This window comes from Diospyros lotus, chromosome 12 (assembly GCF_014633365.1).
Source record: "Diospyros lotus cultivar Yz01 chromosome 12, ASM1463336v1, whole genome shotgun sequence".
Taxonomy (NCBI): domain Eukaryota; kingdom Viridiplantae; phylum Streptophyta; class Magnoliopsida; order Ericales; family Ebenaceae; genus Diospyros; species Diospyros lotus.
Window position 1 is genome coordinate 8,129,455 of NC_068349.1, and position 20,645 is coordinate 8,150,099.

The window sequence follows — 20,645 nt, forward strand, 5'->3', positions numbered from 1 at the left end:
TACAAGAAATAAGAAATATATCAAAGTAACCAGAGACACACATCATACTCTCCGTTCTTATAAATGAGTCTCTACATATCTTAATAAAAATCATATTCTGAAATTATTAAAAATATGTAAGTGAGATCATTTGATATAAGAATCCTAAATAGTTCTTGGTCCTTAGAATCTTTCGAATGAGGGCTTCGATTAGTTGATTATGAGTTGGTTCACAGTTTATACTAATGATAAAAGATTATGAGTTACATATCATATTGCTTGAGATATGAATAGTAAATATGGGGTGAATGTTGGAGTACACACATCAAAGATGACGTAAATAATAGATCAAATTACTGAGAGGATTAATATTTTATTATTAGTTGCAATTGTGATGATTCTCAAACTTGACATGATATAATTTTTTTATATATTGGTGTCGGTGATTTGTCATGAGTGAAACCATCCCATTATGGGTGAGAATGCTTTTTGTGTGATCTCTCTTTTACTGTTATATGGAAGCAGATGATTGTTGAATATGATATATTAATCTCAAATATGAGACGAACACCTTATGTGATATTTGTTGGTGGTTGATTGGTAAAAATCCCTAGCTTTGGTATGAATGATCGAAAATGAGTTTTCGATATGTCATCTCAATCACACCAAATTAGATCTTGGCATAGTTATGGAGTCTAGTAAACTTAATCAGTTCATGACTCTCACTCAATCTAGATCTTAGTTAATAGAAGGATTGTGTTACACAATAATTGTTAGCTGAAATAGGATCACATGAAAAATGACTTCATTCCCTTATAGGATTGTCTTGATCACTATTAAGAGTTGATGAGATTAAATATTATTAAGAGTTAACAAAGGGTCAAGGTTATGTTAAGAGTTAATGATGATCCCATTAAAGAGTTAATGGGGGTTTAAGTTTCATTAAGAGTTAATGAAATGTTATTAAGAATTAATAGCGGGCTTAAATGTAATTAGACATAAGTTTCAATGGAAGACACAAAACTGTTGACCAATTGTTCAAATCAATTACTGGTCAAATAAGTCTAAGAAACTATCAATTAGTCTTTAGAAATAGTCTATAGTTTTGTTCAACGAGGTTTCCAAAAACTAGGCCATTCTTTCATCTTGTTTGTTTTCAGAACACTAAATGCTCCAATCTCTTCATTTATTGCACTTTTCAATGTATTAAATGAAGAGAGAAGAAAAAAAGAGTTTATAATAGGGGATGAGAATGTCTATTGAAGGTTAAAGATTTTGAAAAGCTCTATCTCGACAATGTGTGCTTCTGGCTTAAGCTTATTGTCCTCTAATTTTTCTTGCTCTAGTTTTTGTAAGCTTCCTTATTTCTTGTTGTATTATTCATCTTCTCCGTTGATTTTTGCTCAGGAGATAAGCTCTTTATTTTGAAAGAACTCATCACCTTTACTTAGTCTTGACTAGCATAAGTAACCGACAAATAGTTTTAGTTGGCAATTTTGGTATGGATTGACTTGGTCCTTTATGCACGATGGAGGAGGCTTGGTCGACTATCAAAAACACAATAATGAGTTGTTTGTAAATGAGGCATGAAGGAATTCGTGAAAGCGACCTGAAAAGTTTGGGACCCAACACAAAAGAAACAACCAACAACTAAAATGAATCGCTAGTATGGTAGTATAGGTAAAAATAAAATTTTTACCGTGTATCAGATACACGCAGCAGAATATAACATACACGCCATATATAGCTTGGGTATTTAAGTAACACTCATATTTAACAATTGAATATATAAATAAATTACATACCTGATATCCGATGTAAGGTTGGGGTACAGAAACTATTTTTGTACTGAGACCGTATCCACTTTACGATGTGGTGGTTCTAGTCGGTCCACACCTAGTATATAGTAGAGTATCATTCCAGTCATATCTTCCCATGCTAGACACAGGTGATCTACGTATCACTGGTGTCCGTGTCTCAAAATTATACTCATAACAGTTACAGATATAATTTTTATGATTATTCAGAAGGAAAAGAAAAAAAGAAAAAGAACAAAAAGCAATGTTAGGGGAGAAGAAGAAGAAAAGTAGAGGCAGAGCCTCTGTTTTTTATTAATTTAATTCCCCCTTCCCCAAATCTCCCTTCCATTCCCTTAATTCAATTTTTTCTCACGTCCGCCGCCCTACCATCCCAATTATGCAAGTAATAATTCAGAGGTTACTATGCACTTTCACTATGCACTATACACTATATACTGTGCAAATTTCGGCATTGGCTCATACTAAACAATCAATAATTGATTTCATATTGTGCACTATGCATTATGCATTATTACTATGGACCATGCATTATTCACTATGCACTATTGGTAGGGGGTCAATGGTCAACTTTTGACCAATCAATTCTTAAGACATTTCGAGCACACGATATCGATACCAAACGCAACACTATATGATGTATGACTTTTAAGGTCCACTACCCGCTAACAATCAGATAACACCGAAACTCTTTTCATTATCGGTCAACCCTTTGACCCATCACCGGAACTTTTCCAAATTCTAATGACGTTACGAGAGTTTCTGAATAGCGCCTAGTAGCAGTTCAAGACAGTATAAGTGGCAGTAAAGTCTCACTTCAAGTGAATCTATTACAGTTGTCGATTACCATGTGCTATAATCTTTCTATTACCTAACGTCCCGACTAAGTGAAAGTCATGGAGTGACAAACTCAAAAACTCAGTAACTATGTGTCAGACCTCATTAATATGACCAGATAACACCTCAGGAAACATCTTTCCTGACTTTCAATTTGCCATAGTTAGGGATGTCTTGTCACATCAATAGTAGATCACATAGAACGTTCACCCCATCAAATATCGACAAGGGTGACAGATCATATTCTCAACACCTATTTCCATATACTAGCAATACGAAACCACATAGATGAATATTTCCATCTCTCAATTGAATGGTTTGGCTCATTAGCAAATCTCGTACACCAATACACAAAACAACCGTGATGGTTCAAGTCTAAGAATTAACATACCATCGCAACCCGATGACATGACCATTATCCATTATGCCATGTGGTCAGTCATCGGCGTCACATTCAACTGATCGTTACCCAACAACCACCCATAGGTTTACTAGTGACATCTCATGTCATATGGCGCGTGACACACTATCCTTCCATCGGTATCCCCATACCGAATGAGGTAGTAACCCCTATATTAGTCCATACTCAATTAATCGGAGTCTACATCTAAATAATATAAGGATTATGAATAGTTTAAGATATTATGTTACAAGAGGATCCTGTAACACAATTAATTTAAGGATTCATTCATATAATTGATTGAAGAAAATATGAATGAATAAAACCTTATCTTTTATAGATTTATACACAAATACAATTAATGCATTAAAACAATTCTCTTAGATGTCATTCAAATTTAGCATCAAGGCACACAACACTAATAACAATAAAATCTCCTATAAGGTAAAAGTTACTGCTATGATCCTTTCATTGTGAATGACAATACGCACATGGTTTGAACATATAAGGTTACAACATATTTTTTATTCCATTTCTGTTGCATTTTCATGTTTTTGAAAAATATTTTCAAAAACCTAATGAATCTTTTGTGATACTTGCTTAATATAAGCAAATCTTTCCAAAACTCACCTCGATAAATTTATTGAACACTTTTATATAACCAAATTTACCTAATCTCTTCTTAATTTTAAACAAGTCAAAGTTAGCTCCTTTATCAAGTAAAAAACAAAAAATAAAACCTATATTATAGTTAATAAATTGTGTAACATGCATAACCCTATCACCAATCTTTCTCTCTCCTCTTTCCTTTCTCTATACATTGATTATAACATAAATTATAGTTTTTAATTACCAAAATATATTATAATTACAAAAGTATAACTATGAACTAAAATATATAAATGTATTTACAAAAAATATATTTATATGTAAATGTAAACTATATATTTTTATAACTATAAACTACCATGAGTTAAAGATTTTTTAAAATATAAATTTAAACTTAAACTAAATATATATAAATAGGTAATACTAACCTAAATATATTTATATTTTAAATATATAAATATATATTTACAAAAATATATTCATATAAACTAAATATGACCTAAACATACAAATAAATATATTTTATAAAAACTAAAGATATATAAATATAGCCTAAATAGAAACCTAAGTGAGTATAAATACATAAAGATTTGCATATATATGCGCTAAATAAATATGTAAATATGTTTAAAATTTTGAAAAACACTGACGGATGACGAATGAACCTCATACTGCGATGGAGATTACATACCCATTATAAGGGTTCTATAGGAAGAGAAGGAGAGAAACGCTGTCTTGTCGACATGATTATTAGACCTAAATAATGATATTTATTTAATTTTAATTAGACTAAACTTATGAGCAAAGTCAATTCAAAGTTAGGATGGTTTTGTTCTTATTGGTGTTATATATATATATATTATTTTATTTAATTGTATATTATAATTTAAAGACTACAAAATTAAAATAAAAAATATTCTTACAAATTTAAAATTTAACATGTTATGTTGTGTCTTACATTTTATGCTCACCTTTGACAAATAGAGATGACATTTTTTATTAATTAAAATAATGCATAATTTTTAACTTTTCATTTGCTCTAATGTCATATTAATTTATTAATAAATTAATATAAAATTATTTAAATTATAAATATAAAATTTATTAAAAAAATATAGGGTTGAATATTCATTATTCTATAAAAATAAAACATTAGAAAAAAAAATCCTAAAAGTAGAAAAATAAAGACTCAGAATAAAAATATAAATGCGAATACAAAATCATGCCCACTGGCTTCCACTTGCAGCTCCAGTTGTAGTTTCAGTTGCAGTTTCGATCCGTACTTTTTCAGTTTTAAGTTAAACCGGGCGGCCGTAGCGGAGACATGCTTGGGGTGTCGTGTACGCGCTATGGCCACACGTGGTGGAAGTGGAAAAAAGGGTGCGGCCTAGTTGAGTTTAGGTAGATCTTTTTCTCCCCTTACAATGATTAGACAAAGTTAACCAGAGTTAAAACGGTACTACTGCCAGCAACCACTTGCTCTCCACTGTTCTCTCCTCTTGCTCTCATCACCCCCATTTCTGATTGATTTCTGAGAGAATTTAGAGAGAGAGAGAGAGAGAGAGGGAGGAGACGAGACAGAGAAAGAATCGAATGCTCTGGAAATGGGCATCCCTTTATCCCTAAAACGTCTAATATAAAGCTAAAGCAAGCAAAAGAAACAAGGTCCATCCATGCCATTGCTGCTCAGAGAGAGAGGGAGAGAGAGAGAGAGAACGTGGAAAGAAGAATCTTTGTGGTAGTGGGGATCTTTGATAATTTTTACTGGGCCACTCACTCTCCTTCTACCGTCAAAGGTGAGTTCGTATTTCCCTCTTCTGCCAACCCACGCTTCCCTTTTCTCCTCCTCTTCTTAATTTCTACTAGCTCCTCTCACCAGTTTAATCATTCGCGCATTTTCTGAGTTTTTCTGCGAGTTCCATTTGCCTGTCTCTCGCTCTATAAATAAATTTAGAATCTGTTGTCGGTGGAGGATGCGTTGATTTTGCATGCAAAAATTTGTGACTATTTCGATTGATTTTGCTCCCTGGACCATCGTAATCTTGGATATATGATGCTGAAGGTAGTGTTCTTTCGGACTTGGATTAGATTAAATAGCTTGTGGGTAATTTCTATTGTTTTGTTTACATAATTATTTATAATTTTCCATTCAGTGTTGGCCCTGTTGTGTAGCGTTCTCAGTTTCAGCTTCTGGGTATCTTCAAAGTTAGTAGAGCCCTGCGTGCTGTTTAGATTTTTCTGGGTTTTGCTCAGTTGTTATTGTTGTGGCTAGTTGATGATTTGGGAGCTAGGGTATCGATTATGGGATTTTTGCAGTTCTTTATTCATGCATGGTTTTCTCTCCCAATTGGATTCTTTCTAAGTTTTGTTTTCAAAGTTTATGAACTGTCTTTTAACCATTTAATCCTGAAAAGGCCTTGTTTTATATATATATATATATATATATTGGGTCGGGGTTGGGGAGGGGGTGCACTTGAATATATAGTAGAAGTTTTTGTAATTGGTATTGGAGTATATGCTTCATGTAATTTTCTCTGTAGAACTTGATATGATTATTCTTGCACGCCTTTCTATGATTCTATTTTTGCATCTGGTTCATGCAGAATTTGATTCTATTTATTGGAGAAAGGACAAACCACACTGCTCCTCTTCGTGTTCCCAGTAGGCTTGAGTTATAAGCCCAAATTTTTGATAATGGTTTCAAGGTCATATTCAAACCTTTTGGATCTTGCTTCTGGTCAATCCCCGTCTTTTAGTCAAGGAAGCAAGAGGCTGCCTCGAGTGGCAACTGTAGCTGGGGTATTATCTGAACTAGATGATGAAAATAGCAATGGTGCTGGCTCTGATGCTCCCTCATCTCTGTCCCAAGAGCGGATGATCATCGTGGGTAATCAACTTCCACTCCGGGCTCATCGAAGATCAGATGGCAGTGGAGGGTGGAACTTCAGTTGGGATGAAGATTCACTTCTTTTGCAACTCAAAGATGGCCTTGGAGAAGATGCACAAGTTATCTATGTTGGTTCTCTTAAGGAAGAAATTGACCCTAGTGAACAAGATGAAGTAGCACAAACCTTGCTTGAAACTTTCAAATGTGTCCCCGCTTTCATTCCTCCGGAGCTCTTCAGTAAATTCTATCATGGATTTTGTAAGCAGCATTTGTGGCCTTTATTTCACTATATGCTTCCCTTATCACCAGATCTTGGTGGGAGGTTTGATCGGTCCCTTTGGCAAGCTTACCTCTCAGTGAACAAGATATTTGCAGATAAAGTTATGGAAGTGATCAACCCCGATGATGATTTTGTGTGGGTTCACGACTACCATTTGATGGTTTTGCCAACATTTCTGAGGAAGAGGTTTAACAGAGTGAAGCTTGGATTCTTTCTCCACAGTCCATTCCCATCGTCAGAAATATACCGCACCCTACCTATTAGAGATGAACTTCTACGAGCACTCTTGAACTCTGACCTTATCGGCTTCCATACTTTTGACTATGCAAGGCACTTCCTTTCTTGTTGCAGTAGAATGCTTGGCATTTCTTATCAGTCCAAGAGGGGTTACATTGGTATTGAGTACTATGGTCGTACAGTGAGCATTAAGATTCTCCCTGTTGGGATTCACATGGGCCAGATTCAGTCTGTGCTGTATCTTCCTGAGACCGGATCCAAGGTTGCAGAATTACGGGATCAGTTTAGGGGTCAGACTGTTTTGCTTGGGGTTGATGACATGGACATCTTCAAAGGGATAAGTTTAAAACTACTGGCTTTTGAACAGTTGCTCATCCAGCATCCTGATAAGAGGGGTAAAGTTGTTTTGGTTCAAATTGCAAATCCTGCAAGAGGGCGAGGGAAAGATGTCCAGGAGGTACAATCTGAAACATATGCTACTGTAACCAGAATAAATCAAGCATTTAGGCGACCAGGATATGATCCAGTAATTTTGATTGATATCCCGCTTCAGTTCTATGAGCGAATTGCTTATTATGTAATTGCAGAATGTTGTCTGGTGACAGCAGTGAGAGATGGGATGAATCTTATACCTTATGAATACATTATATGTCGACAAGGAAATGAGAAGCTAGACAACGCCTTGGGACTAAAACCATCAGCCCCAAAGAAAAGCATGCTAGTGGTTTCAGAGTTCATTGGGTGCTCCCCTTCTCTTAGTGGTGCAATTCGAGTTAACCCATGGAATATTGAAGCTGTTTCTGAAGCTATGGATTCTGCCTTAATTGTTTCTGAGGAAGAGAAACAGTTGAGGCACGAGAAACACTATAAGTATGTGAGTACACATGATGTAGCGTATTGGGCACATAGCTTTTTGCAAGATCTTGAAAGGGCATGCAGGGATCATGTCAGGAGGAGATGCTGGGGTATTGGTTTTGGTTTAGGATTTCGGGTTATTGCTTTGGACCCAAACTTTAGGAAGCTTTCAGTTGACCATATTGTTTCTGCATATAAGAGGACCAAGAACCGGGCAATTCTATTGGATTTTGATGGTACTATGATGCTGCAAAGTTCAATCAGCACAACTCCTAGTACCGAGGCTGTTGCAATTTTAAAAAGCTTATGCAGTGACCCCAAAAATGTTGTGTTCATTGTCAGTGGCAAGGGTAAGAATACTTTGTCCGAATGGTTTTCTTCATGTGAAAAGCTTGGGATAGCTGCAGAGCATGGTTATTTTTTGAGGTGCACACCTTTACCCAGGCCCACATTTTTGAGCTCTTATTGTGTTTTCCAAGTAGTTGCAATCATAATTCAAATGCTTAAAGCACTTTAAGACTATGTTCGATGCTGTATTATTTTCAATTATTTTACTTATCTTTATATTGCTTTGGCTGCAAGAAAATTGGTTCACCTTCAGCTGCAATATTTGAACATGTAGTCACTGCCTCACTCCCACTTCCCAAACAACTAAATTCTTCTTCTTCTTCTTCTTCTTCTTCTGTTTTATTAAGTACCTCCCCAGTAACTTTTTAATTCTCTTTGTTATCTTCTCCCTATTAGTGCCTAATTCAGTTTTACTATATTTCAGGCCTAATGGAGAAGCAGAATGGGAAACCTGTATTCCTGTACCAGATTTTTATTGGAAACAGATAGCTGAGCCTGTAATGAAATTATACACTGAAACAACAGATGGTTCTACCATAGAGACAAAAGAGAGTGCTCTTGTTTGGAATTATCAGTGCGCAGATTGGGATTTTGGCTCCTGTCAGGCCAAGGAGCTTCTAGATCACCTGGAAAGTGTCCTCGCCAATGAACCAGTGTCTGTCAAGAGTGGTCAACACATTGTAGAAGTTAAACCACAGGTAAGGTTCTCTTTTTTCTCTCAAAACTGCTACGACAATCATCAATCAGATGTTCCCTATTTTGTAAAGATTTCATGCTATAATTAAGAATCAACTTATCATAGACTAGGTTGATATATATAAAACAGAGGCATGCTATAGGTTCATCAATTATCAATTGTAAATCTGGAGAGCAACTTTGAAGAAAAGACAGAGCAAGGACGAAAAGAAAGGAAAAAAATGCTTATTATCCCCAGTCTGCCTTTTCAAGTATTCACACAATACTAATGCTAACCACCTACTGCTTGTTATAACTTACAGTAACAAAAATAACAAACGAAATAACAAACAAACTAAATATAAAATACACAGCAACATTCCCCCCCCCCCCAAAGTTGGAGACGGTGGTGCCAATAGTCCCAACTGGGAAACAAGAGAATGATGCTGGGAAGATCCCAGTGGTTTCATGAAGACATCCGCTAGTTTAGATGAAGAAGAAACATATAAAGGTTGAATAAAACCATTCTTCAAGTGTTCCCGGACAAGATGACAGTCAATGTCCAAATGCTTAGTATGTTTGTGAAACACTAGGTTAGAAGCAATATGAATAGTAGCCTGACTATCACAGGAAAGAGGCACGGGAAGAGATTGTCAGCTCCGATAGCTGACAAAAGGGATTCTTCTGGAAATTGAAGAATTCTGGGGAAGATAGGAAGAATAATCGAGAGAGAGAGAGAGAACAGCAGAATGGAGAGAGAATGTTCAGAATCTTTTCATTGCATAATTCTGTTAGGCTGAGTTCTTGATACATATATAACCTGCAGCTGGAATCTCCTGGAATGTACTCCTGGGGATGCACTGCTGTGCTAACCGACTAGGTACACCCCTAATTAGCATACAAAAATTATAATAACAATTATACCCTTAGGAATGTGACAATACCCCCCTCCTCGAAACATTTCTTGTCCTCAATAAATTACAAAAGCTGGGCAATCCTTGGAAACTGTTTGAAGAGGTCAGGAACATTTCTTGTCCTCAATAAATTACAAAAGCTGGGCAATCCTTGGAAACTGTTTGAAGAGGTCAGGCAGGTACTCCCACGTGGTATGATCGGGGTGCAAGTGAGTCCATTGCTCCAGCACCTGTGTCAAGGGGATAGAATTTTGGTAGATCACCCTCTTATCTAGCACTCCTAGAGGTTCTGCTGCCTCGGCTATGTCCTCTTCGGTAAGGGGAACCTCCAAGCTGACGGAATCTATAGGTCCCACTGCCTTCTTCAAGAGAGATGCATGGAAGACCGGGTGAATCTTTACTCCTTCCGGAAGCTGTAACCTGTAAGCCCTCTCCCCTACTTTGGCCACAACCTCAAATGGTCCATAGTACTTGGGGCTTAATTTAGAGGTGGGGGCAGTGGAGAACAATTGCTGCTGAAATCTTTTGACCTTCAGAAATACCCAATCTCCTACTTCAAAGGACCTTTCACTCCTGTTTCGATCAGCCAGCTGTTTCATTCTGTTTTGCGCCAGGCTTAACTCCCATTTGATTATTTGCAAAGCTTCTTGCCTTTGCCTCAAATATTGGTCCACTGTCCGTTCAGCACTTGAGTACTTCCTGACAGCAGGTATTAGGGGCAGTTTATACCCAAATAGGGCTTCAAAAGGAGTTCTCTTTAGGGAGCTGTGATAATTGGAGTTATACCACCATTGAGCCAACTGTAGCCACTTATTCCAACTCTTTGGCTTAGAAAAACAAATGCACCTTAGATAAGTTTCTAAAATGGTTCACCCGCTTTGTTTGTCTATCCGTCTCGGGATGGTAGGCCGTAGACATGTGCAGCCCAACTTCTTGACTCTTAAATAGTTCCTGCCAAAAAAGTACTGGTAAATATCTTATCTCGGTCCGACACAATGGACAGAGGTAATCCATGCAGCTTCACCACTGAGTCTAGTAGGAGTCTTGCAACTTCTGAGGCTGTGAAGGGGTGGGCCAGACTTAGGAAGTGCCCGAATTTCGTCAATCTGTCCACTACTACCATTATGACCCTCCTTCCTTCCGACTTAGGCAATCCTTCCACCAAATCCATCTGTGCAATTTTGGCAAAATTTCACAATATCCAGTGAGAGACTTTCTAGAAAAAGGACATGATGCCCAATCAGCATCACAGTAAGCCTTAAGAGAGAGAGCTGAGTCAGCTGGATAGAATAACCCTTTATGAGCATAACCTTTAAGGTATTCAACCCCATGGAGGGCTGCATCCAAATGTGGTTGATGAGGAGATGACATAAAATGACTCAAATGTTGTACAGCATAGCTAATATTGGGCCAATTGAGATTGATGTATAACAGTTGTCCAACCAGCCGCCTATATTGTTCAGGATAAGATATTACTTCCCCTTGATCTAGGGTAAGACGAAAACCCTTAGACAAAGGAAATGAAGAACTCTTTGCATTCTGCAGACCAGTGTCCTTGACAAGATCCTGCATAAACTTGCGTTGGCTGAGAAAGGTGCCTGTATGGGAATGGGCAATTTCCAAACCCAAGAAATACCTAGCAAACCCAGATCTTTAATGGTGAACTTGTGATGTAAAGTAGTCTTGACCTCCCCTATATAGGCAGGATCTGTACCCGGAATAAGAACATCATCCACATAAATAAGTAGAGCAGTAAAAACAGCATTGTGATTTTTAGTGAATAGACAATGATCATGCGGTGACTGAGTGAATCACATGCTAATAAGAAAGGAGGTATACTCAACATTCCATTGGTGAGAAGCCTGTTGAAGCCTGTATAAAGAGCGTTTAAGAAGACACACCGTTCCAGGAGCAGCCTTTGTGTAACCCTCAGGATCATGTAGGCTTCCTCATCTATATGACCATGGAGGAAGGCATTATTCACATCTAGCTGATAAATGGCCCAAGATGTAACTGTAGCTACAGCAAGGAACAATCGAACAGTAACCAATTTATTTACAGGAGAGAATGACTCCTTGAAATCCAAACCTTGTATTTGATGATAGCCCTTGGTTACCAAACAAGCCTTACATCTATCAACTTCGCCACTTGGTTTATATTTGATCTTGTAATCTGAGAGCTGCGTCTAATAGGTTGTATATGGGATGGAGAAGGAACTGGCAGAGAATCAACCAAGACAGGCAATGTGTTTGTTGAATCGGGTGAAGGTGAAAGGCTAGCAGGGGGTGATGTAGAAGTTGGTGTAGAAGTAGAAGAGGAAGGAAAAGTGTTGTCTGGTGAATTAAAAAAAAAAAAAAAACTGAGGTAAAACCAAAGAAGAAGATGTATGACGTGAGATGGACTTGAAAGGAAAGTGAGTCTCATTGAATGTAACATCTCGACTGGTAAAGAGTTTCTGAGTATGCAAGTTGTACAGTTTATAACATTTGTGTGTACTGGAGTCACTAATGAATTTATCCTTGTGAGACAAAGTGTTTGTGGCATAACAGAGACAGCCATACATCTTGAGCAAAGTGTAATGTGGTGCCTTTTGATAAAGGGCATGATAGGGGGTTTGCCAATCAAGTATAGGAGTAGGTAATCGGTTTACAATGAAGGCTGCAGCAACTATACTCCCTGACTGAAAAATTGTAGGGAGATTAGACTGAATTTGAAGAGCTCTAGCAAGGTCAAGAGGGAATCTATGTTTCCATTCCGCCACACCGTTTTGCTGTGGTGTATATGGACACGACTTTTGGTGTATGATGCCATTTGAAGCCCACAAAGAATGACACTTTGAGTTTGAAAATTCAGTGCCATTATCAGTTCGTATAATCTTTACTTTAGCATGAAATTGTGTGGAAATCATGGATAGAAATTGGGCTTTATGCTGCAACATAAATGTCCACATAGCTCTAGTTTTATCATCCACTATAGTCAAGAAATAATTGGCACTGGTGATTGATGTTACATGATATGGTCCCCGAAGATCGATATGTAACAAGTCAAAAGGTAAATTGGAATGTGTATTGCTGATAGGAAAAGGTAATTGAGGCTGTTTGGCTTGTGGACAACTTGGAACACTTGTAATTTACATCAACCAAGAGTCTTAGTGAAGGTACACGTTGTATTTTACTACAAGAAGTATGACCAAGGCTTGCATGCCAAAAAGCATAATCCGAATGAGTATGAAACAGAGAATGAATGCAACTATTCTCTTTATTCAAACTTGGAAAAACAGAGAACACGAGAGTTTACAGACTGAGTTGCACTATTATGAACTGTTATTAAGAAAGATTGAATAGTGGAAGGGAGAAAACTAGTTTGGTCCAGTTTGTAGAGTCGTCCTTCTAGCCTCCCAACCGCTACAACCTCAGCAGTCTTCAGGTCCTGAATGAGGCAGCTAAAAGGAAAGAAAATAATGATAAGATGTAAGTCATTGAGTAGCTTACTCAAAGATAACAGGTTGAATTGAAAGGATGGAATATAAAATACATCATGAATAACAATTAAATAGGTTGGAAGAAAATTTAATGGAACTAATTTGAGTAACTGTAGTGACAGTTCCATTGGGTAAGAAAATGGAGATATTATGTTTCGAGTTATGTAGATAAACAAACATGTTTGGATCAAAACACATGTGATCAGTAATTGTAGTGAGTCATGTTTGGATCATGAACAAACATGTTTGGATCCAAGTCTCCTACCAAACCATATAGACAGAGTTTCACAGATTTTACATTACCAGCAAAATTATCTGCAGTTGGCATGTTGACACTGAAAGATTGATTGCTGGTCTTCAAAATCTTCAAAATGACAGTAGCAAGACTTTCTGGTTCCTCATGATTAACAGCTCTATCCTCTATAGGAGTCTCAGGAATATTTACAGTTGCACTATTCACACGAGCTACTGCACTATGGATGCTGTTCTTATCCTTGTTTTTATTGGTTTTATACCACTCAGGATACCCAACCAATTTGAAACCGTGCTCCTACTCGTTTCCAATACACACAAAGCCTTTTTGCCCCTTAAATTTCTTCTGCTCATTCTTTGTATTGGAAGGCTTTGCTAAAAATGCAGAACCTTCAGCCATATCAGCAAAGGTCGAAGAGACCATCCTTTGAGATTCAACTCGCAGGACCATGGAATAGGCTTTATTGACTGATGGAAGTGAATCTAGAAGTAAAATTTGGTTCCTAACTTGATCAAACCCATCATTCAATCCCATCAAAAACTGCATCAACCTATTCCTATCAGTTATTTATGTCATGGCCTTTCCTGCATCACAATCACATGTTGGAATCGGATCTACCGAAGCCCGAAGGTAGTTCATCCCACAATCTTTTCAATCTAGTATGGTAAGTTGAGACCGACGCATTGTCTTGCGAAATAGAGGCAATTTGCCTTTGAATTTGATAAACCAACGGGCCATAACTTTCACCAAACCTTTCAGCTATTTCTGTCCATAACTCTCTTGCAGTGGTAGGATAGAGGAAAGCCTGTACCAATTGATATAGTGTTCAAGATCCACGAAGTAACCATGTAGTTACATCGTGTCCAAATTTCAAACAGCTCCAATTCCTTGTCAGGTGGCTGTATTTGGCCATCTATAAACCCTTATTTATTTTTGGCACCTAGGGCAATTTGCATAGCACGGCACCAAGATCTATAATTCGGTCCAGTTAAAGGAGCAGAAACAAGAATCATACCTGGATGATCTGGTCCTTGAAGATATAGAGGATCTCCATTAGAAAACTTGGAAAGATTTCAAGAGTTACCTTTGTCATTCGAATCGGCGATGATCTCTTCCATCAGTTCCAGTGTGAATCAGGTAAACAACAGGAGAAAGGCAGCCTACAGAGGATTATGAGCAATTGGTATTGCGATCGGAAGCCAGACCGTTGCTCTGATACCATGTAAATCTGGAGAGCAACTTTGAAGAAAAGACAGAGCAAGGACGAAAAGAAAGTAAAAAAATGCTTATTATCTCCAGTCTGCCTTCACAAGTTTTCATACAAGTATTTATACTAATGCTAACCACCTACTGTTTGTTATATCTTACAGTAACAAAAATAAATAACAAACAAAATAAAATATAAAATCAACATTTCCACACATCAATTATCAATTTAGCATGCATAAGCTTCTACATCATTCTCCAGCTTCTTGCAAGATTGCGTGCTTTCTTATTGCCTCCTCATCTTATCTTCAACAAACATTTAGCAAAAATGATAAATGTATGGGTATGAACTGTATGAAGATGATCCAAGTCTTTCAAATGATACGGCAGCTTGCGCTCTGAACCTCATGGTCTGTCCGGTGTTATCTCTTGATAGGGGGTCAACAAAGGTCTTGTCGCAGAGTGCCTCCTCCACACAATGCGGCAGAAGGGCATGCTTCCCGATTTTGTACTTTGTATTGGGGATGACAGGTCGGATGAGGACATGTTTGAGGTGATAAGAACGGCCATGGCAGGTCCTGCTCTCTCCCCTGTTGCCGAAGTTTTTGCATGCACTGTTGGCCAGAAACCGAGCAAGGCCAAGTACTACTTGGAGGATAGTACCGAGATACTAAGAATGCTGCAGGGCCTTGCTGCTGCTTCCGAGCAGTCATCTAAAAGTGCTTTGCAAACTTCCCAACAAACAATCATCGACAGAGAATAAGCAATCTCTTTGGTTTTTCAGCATTACAATCCTTTTTGACCCATTTTTTATTTTCTGATGGAGGTTGAATTTGATGACTGGAAGATTTTGTTCTTGTGTTATCTAGGTTCTTGAAGTTTGTTTAGTCTGGCTGCTATTGGCAAGGGTGTAGTTGATATTCCAGCATTAATACTGAACTATTTGATTTGATTTTGCTGTACTTGTCCTCATTTTGATCTTTTCGTGGGAATAAAATGGGACTGTAGAAGTTGTCCGGTGTCCAACTATTAAGTGCCGACCGTATTTCTTCCAGGAAAGGGTAACTTAGTCAGTCAACCACCACAGTCGTATTCATCTTTTATTCATGTGGGCCATGAATTTAGTGAAGGAAAAGGAAGGAAAGTGCAATTCAAGTCGAGTCTTCTAGGTTCGGTACGACGGGGAATTGGAAGAAAAATAATATATATATATATATGTATGTGTGTATTTATGTAAGAGGAAACAGGAGAAAATTTTCTTCTACTTGCTATTTTAGTGCAGTTTTGGTCATTTTCTATCATTTTAAGCACGCCTTTAGCATGGCTTTTTGACCCTTTTGCTGGTGTTGAACGTTTGTTGCCAAAATAAAATATCATACACTAATTTGCTCACATCCGCACACACACAGACGCACGCACGCACGCATATATATATATATATATTTGTATGTATCTTTTATTCAGGCTAAACTCTGACGCCGTATGCATGGAGTCAAATAATTATTACTCTCTTCTCCGAACTCATGGTTGCTTGCACTGCTTGAAAAGCAACCGATATATATATATATATATATTTGTTACTTTGTATGTATCTTTTATTCAGGCTAAACTTTGACGCCGTATGCATGGAGTCAGATAATTATTACTCTCTTCTCCGAACTCATGGTTGCTTGCACTGCTTGAAAAGCAACCGATTACTTCTTGTGTTTAAGTTCCGTAAGCTTGCAAACAATCCTTCAGGTATCCAAGTTCAAGCCGCTTATTTGTGCTCGAAAGATATTTTTCAGAAAGAAAAATGATTTCTGGTTCTCTTTGGTGAATCAGACAGATGGGCTGCTTTGTGACTTTAAAAATCAAAACAATTAAGGGGACTAGCGCTATAGACAGCCAATGTTTTAACAAAATCAATCCTCTTGTGCGGATCATTTTTTGACAGGAGATAAGTGAAATGCAAGACACAAAGACTTCCAAGGAAACTTCAAATTTTTCTTCAATGTCATAGTTGGATTTCACTTCATATTCAAGACATTTTAATTCAGATGACTACCCTGTATTTCAAGAAACTCTGGATGTTGGCACATGAATCATAATGCATTGCTTGGATAATTGGACACATTGAGGATAGTATCATACAAGGGTTTAACCCTTTTGCCTTTTGGTTTTGGTTCTGGTTCTCAGAAGAATACAATGAATAGGGATCCATTTGAGACACAACACCACCTCCGTACCAACTGGATCTTTTCAGCTTTTAACAGTAAAGAATCTATTGGCTGAAGTGAAACTTCTCGTTGCACTTTTGTTGATGCCATTCTGTACAGAAATGCAGTGATCCACAGAGTTGTCCCCCTTAGTCTCTTCATTAAATTTCAGTGCTCTTTGGTCTTGGTCATCAACGTCGGAGTGACTGATACCACCCCGATGAGAAACAAAGTAGCTATTGAATGGAAGTCATAAAGGTCACCAACTGATTGCAGCTCACCAAGAGCTAAACCAGCCTGCAGGCACCAGGAATCGAATAAGGCTTTCTTCCTTTATGTGTGCGTGTAGATAAAAATCATAGTGAAAAGAGGGTAATCGAGCAACCAAACAATCTGCATGTTCCAACAGATATGAAAACATAATGCTAAAAAAGAATAGGTAAGCAAATACCCGAACAGTGACGTAAGCAGCAGGAATGAGCCCGATGAAGGTTGCAAGCAAGAAAGTATGGTAGGGCACATCAACTATTGGTGAAGCAACATTAATAAATGTATTAGGCAAGGTAGGGGTCACTCTTAGGAAAAGCATATAGTTCAGCAGCCGTGCCCTTCTTTTAGCTACCTGGAAACGATGAGATATATCTTAACTAAAAATTTATGTTGACAAAGCCAATATGAAAACAGGAATGAGTTTCAAGTCACCTGTTTTTGGAAGAATACGAGCTTGTCTGGCCAGAGAGAAAAGACTAGGGGCCGTCCGATCAATTTGGACAGGAAATAGCATGATGAAGCACCAGCAGTAGCATTAAACACAACCAGTGCTAAACCTTTAAAGATTCCAAAAAGGGCTCCAGCAAGCAATGACATGAAAACGGTCCCTGGTATCATAAAAGTCTGCATGAAAATGTAGACCATGCAGTACCCCAAGAGGACTTGTATTGTGTAGTCACTTGTGTAGCTCTCAAGGTGATCTCTACAGGGAACATCAATAGCAATATCAGAGATGTTTTGATTCATGATTTATGATCTCACTCAATAAGCTTGATCAAGCAGAAAAGTAAGGGCCAAGAGGACCAGGATGGTTACAGTATTAGAAAACACAAAGACAAGCAAAGAACACTTTTGTCACATTTTTTTAAGCGCAAATGATGAAGCAAAAGATGTTATTTACCCTCAACTGATGGGTATATGCAAATTCAACAACACCCAGGTCCATCAATTGCAATATGCCCACTTTATATGGGTGATGAAATCTTATCCATTGACAAATTGTGAACCAAAATGCCATTATAAGCTCTTCCAACCCAATCCCAATCCCAATCCCAATCTCCAACACCCAACCAAAAGAAAAGGAAGAAAATAGAACAAACGTGAATTCAAAATCAAGAATTTAGTATGACAGGCAAAATTTTGCCAACCTGATAGGTGGACTTCTTATAGATTTCTTACTGATGGGATAAGGTCCGAAACCAGCATGGATGATTTGGAGAACAACTTTTCTAGCTTTACAATCTTCATCATCACATATAAGTATGTCTCTTCTCAACAAAAATAGAGCTCGTTTTGGATGTTCTAAGCTATCAACTATACGCTTGAGAAAAATGGTGAACCCTACTTGTAAACATGTAATCATGGTAATATGATCCAATTTAATCTCTTCCAATTAAATTGAATTTACATAATCCAATTTTATACAGCCCATTAATTTACAAAATCTCATCCCACTACCATTTTGCTTGTCCAGGACCTCTTCCCGCTCCCTTTTTTCACCATCCCATAACAGCATATGAGGGTTCTCGCAGATGAATCTATCCTAATTATTCAGAAGAACTGGTCCCAGATCTTCATTAGAGATAACTTAACTATGAACTTATTTTGACACTAAGTCAAGCTGCTAGTAGTATTTTATGGATGCACGCCACAAAGATCATCTTGGAAGTAGATTCAGTCTCCCACTTACAATAATTAACAAGAGCGGCTCTCTAAAACCGGAGACTTTGGAGATGAACGTTCATTTGGATGATATCTCATAATTCTAGAATTTCAGAATTACAAAATTGTGAAAGCCCACAATCATAAATTTACAATAACAGCAACAAACAAAAGAAAACAAATTGTTACGCCAAGCTGAAGCAGAAGGTTAATCATATTATTCTAGCACCACACAGAGTTCAATTGAAAAATTAACTAACCCCAATCAAAGCGAGAAAGGTGAAAGAGTCAAAAACCATGTAATGGAAACCACAAACTAATTTATCGAACCCATTAAATCTCCCGGATGTTGACTTATAGTTAAAACGAAAATTGTTCATCAACACTGGAGAAATTAATGGGTTTAATTGAAGCAGAGAAGTGAATAACCTCGCACACAACAGAAAAGTATGAGAAAATTTCCGAATTCAGCGAATGTTTCATCGCAGAAAACAAGTTATACACACAGATTCGTATTAATATCAAGGTAACTGCCGTTATACATCTGTTTGGATGGAGAATTTTCTTTCAAAGGGGAGAAATTAAAACTTTCTACCATCGTAGCCAAATAAATCCAAACCGGAAAAAAATCCCAGATCTCCTCACAGCCGCCACTAAACAAATAAACAAAAATACAAAGATAGACGTATGAAAGAATGGAAAGTTCTTGTGGTACCTGAGGATTTGGAGATCTTGGAGAGTACGGGGAAGCTTGAGGAAGCTGTAATCAGATGGGGGCATGGTGAGATAGACGGAAACGAGCCCTACCACGAAGCCCAAAACGACGCCGCACGCCACCGTCATCTCCCAAAACGTCAAAGGAAACTTGGCCGCCGGCAATGGCTTTGATTTCCCCACAACGCCGCCGTCGCTTGACGTTCCTGCAACCCTATGCTCCATTCTCGACACCAACCCCAGAAATTCAATCACCCGAAAAAGAAATAAAATAAATTTGGTGGGTTCGGAGAGGAGAGAGGTTTCTTTCCTTCAGAGACACTCGTTCTCTGTTCTCTCTCTCTCTCTCTCTCTGTTCTCCGCGTTGGATTTCCCTCTCCTCTGTTATAAGTTTGGCTTGCGTTATTGGAGAGAGAGAGAGAGAGAGAGAGAGAGAGAGGGGATATTCGGTGTGTCCACGTAATATTCAGTCAAAAATTGCGGGTGGAAGAGAAAATATGATATAATAAAATTCTATTTCCTTTTTCTCTTTTTAAAAAATTAATTGCATGCAAAATTTTAATATTAAAATTTCTTAAATTATTCTTTAAATTACGGGTGTCTACACTTAATATCAAAATTTTTAAATTTTAATAATATCTTTTAAATATTTAATTTAAAATTCCAAACTCATCGTATCTTATTACACCTAAACTCATCATCTTCTAAATTATCTAAAATAATTACAAACTTAAATTTTAACTACAAATATATTTTTAAATTAAAATATTTTAAAGCGATTGCATATACATGTGAATTTTTTTTTATTTTTAATTATTAAATAAGAAACGCATGAAATAATTGACATGCAGAATGTTGGGAAAGAGAAGGAGAGTGCACGTGAGAAGGGGGAGGAGGCGTCGCGTGTGCCAAGACTAGAGTCACGTGATGGTGTGAAGACCGTCGCAGGAGACTGGAGTGCAATGTCGAGGAAGATGGGCAGAAAATCATTATTGTACACCGACCGAGACAAGCACATGGCTC

At 37.5% G+C, this 20,645-nt stretch overlaps 2 protein-coding genes across 4 annotated transcripts; one reads left to right on the forward strand and one right to left on the reverse strand.

Moving 5' to 3' along the window:
• The first annotated feature begins 5,096 nt into the window (after positions 1–5,096).
• On the forward strand, positions 5,097–15,740 carry LOC127814168 (alpha,alpha-trehalose-phosphate synthase [UDP-forming] 5). Of its 3 annotated transcripts, none has more exons than XM_052355472.1 (4): positions 5,097–5,438; positions 6,246–8,327; positions 8,674–8,947; positions 15,169–15,317. In XM_052355472.1, the coding sequence occupies exons 2-4, from the start codon at positions 6,337–6,339 to the stop codon at positions 15,178–15,180; spliced, it is 2,277 nt and encodes a 758-aa protein (XP_052211432.1). In that variant the 5' UTR covers positions 5,097–5,438; positions 6,246–6,336; the 3' UTR covers positions 15,181–15,317. The 3 variants fall into 3 exon arrangements, with proteins under 3 accessions (XP_052211432.1, XP_052211430.1, XP_052211431.1); XM_052355470.1 differs by having other exon boundaries at positions 5,099–5,438; positions 15,215–15,740; XM_052355471.1 differs by lacking the exon at positions 5,097–5,438 and adding an exon at positions 5,449–5,704 and having other exon boundaries at positions 15,215–15,740.
• A 1,108-nt stretch (positions 15,741–16,848) lies between these two features.
• On the reverse strand, positions 16,849–19,995 carry LOC127814169 (uncharacterized membrane protein At4g09580). Its single transcript, XM_052355473.1, has 4 exons — positions 19,624–19,995; positions 17,679–17,949; positions 17,428–17,598; positions 16,849–17,273 (listed from the first exon to the last, which is right to left on the reverse strand). The coding sequence occupies exons 1-4, from the start codon at positions 19,845–19,847 to the stop codon at positions 17,145–17,147; spliced, it is 795 nt and encodes a 264-aa protein (XP_052211433.1). The 5' UTR covers positions 19,848–19,995; the 3' UTR covers positions 16,849–17,144.
• Positions 19,996–20,645: the final 650 nt, after the last annotated feature.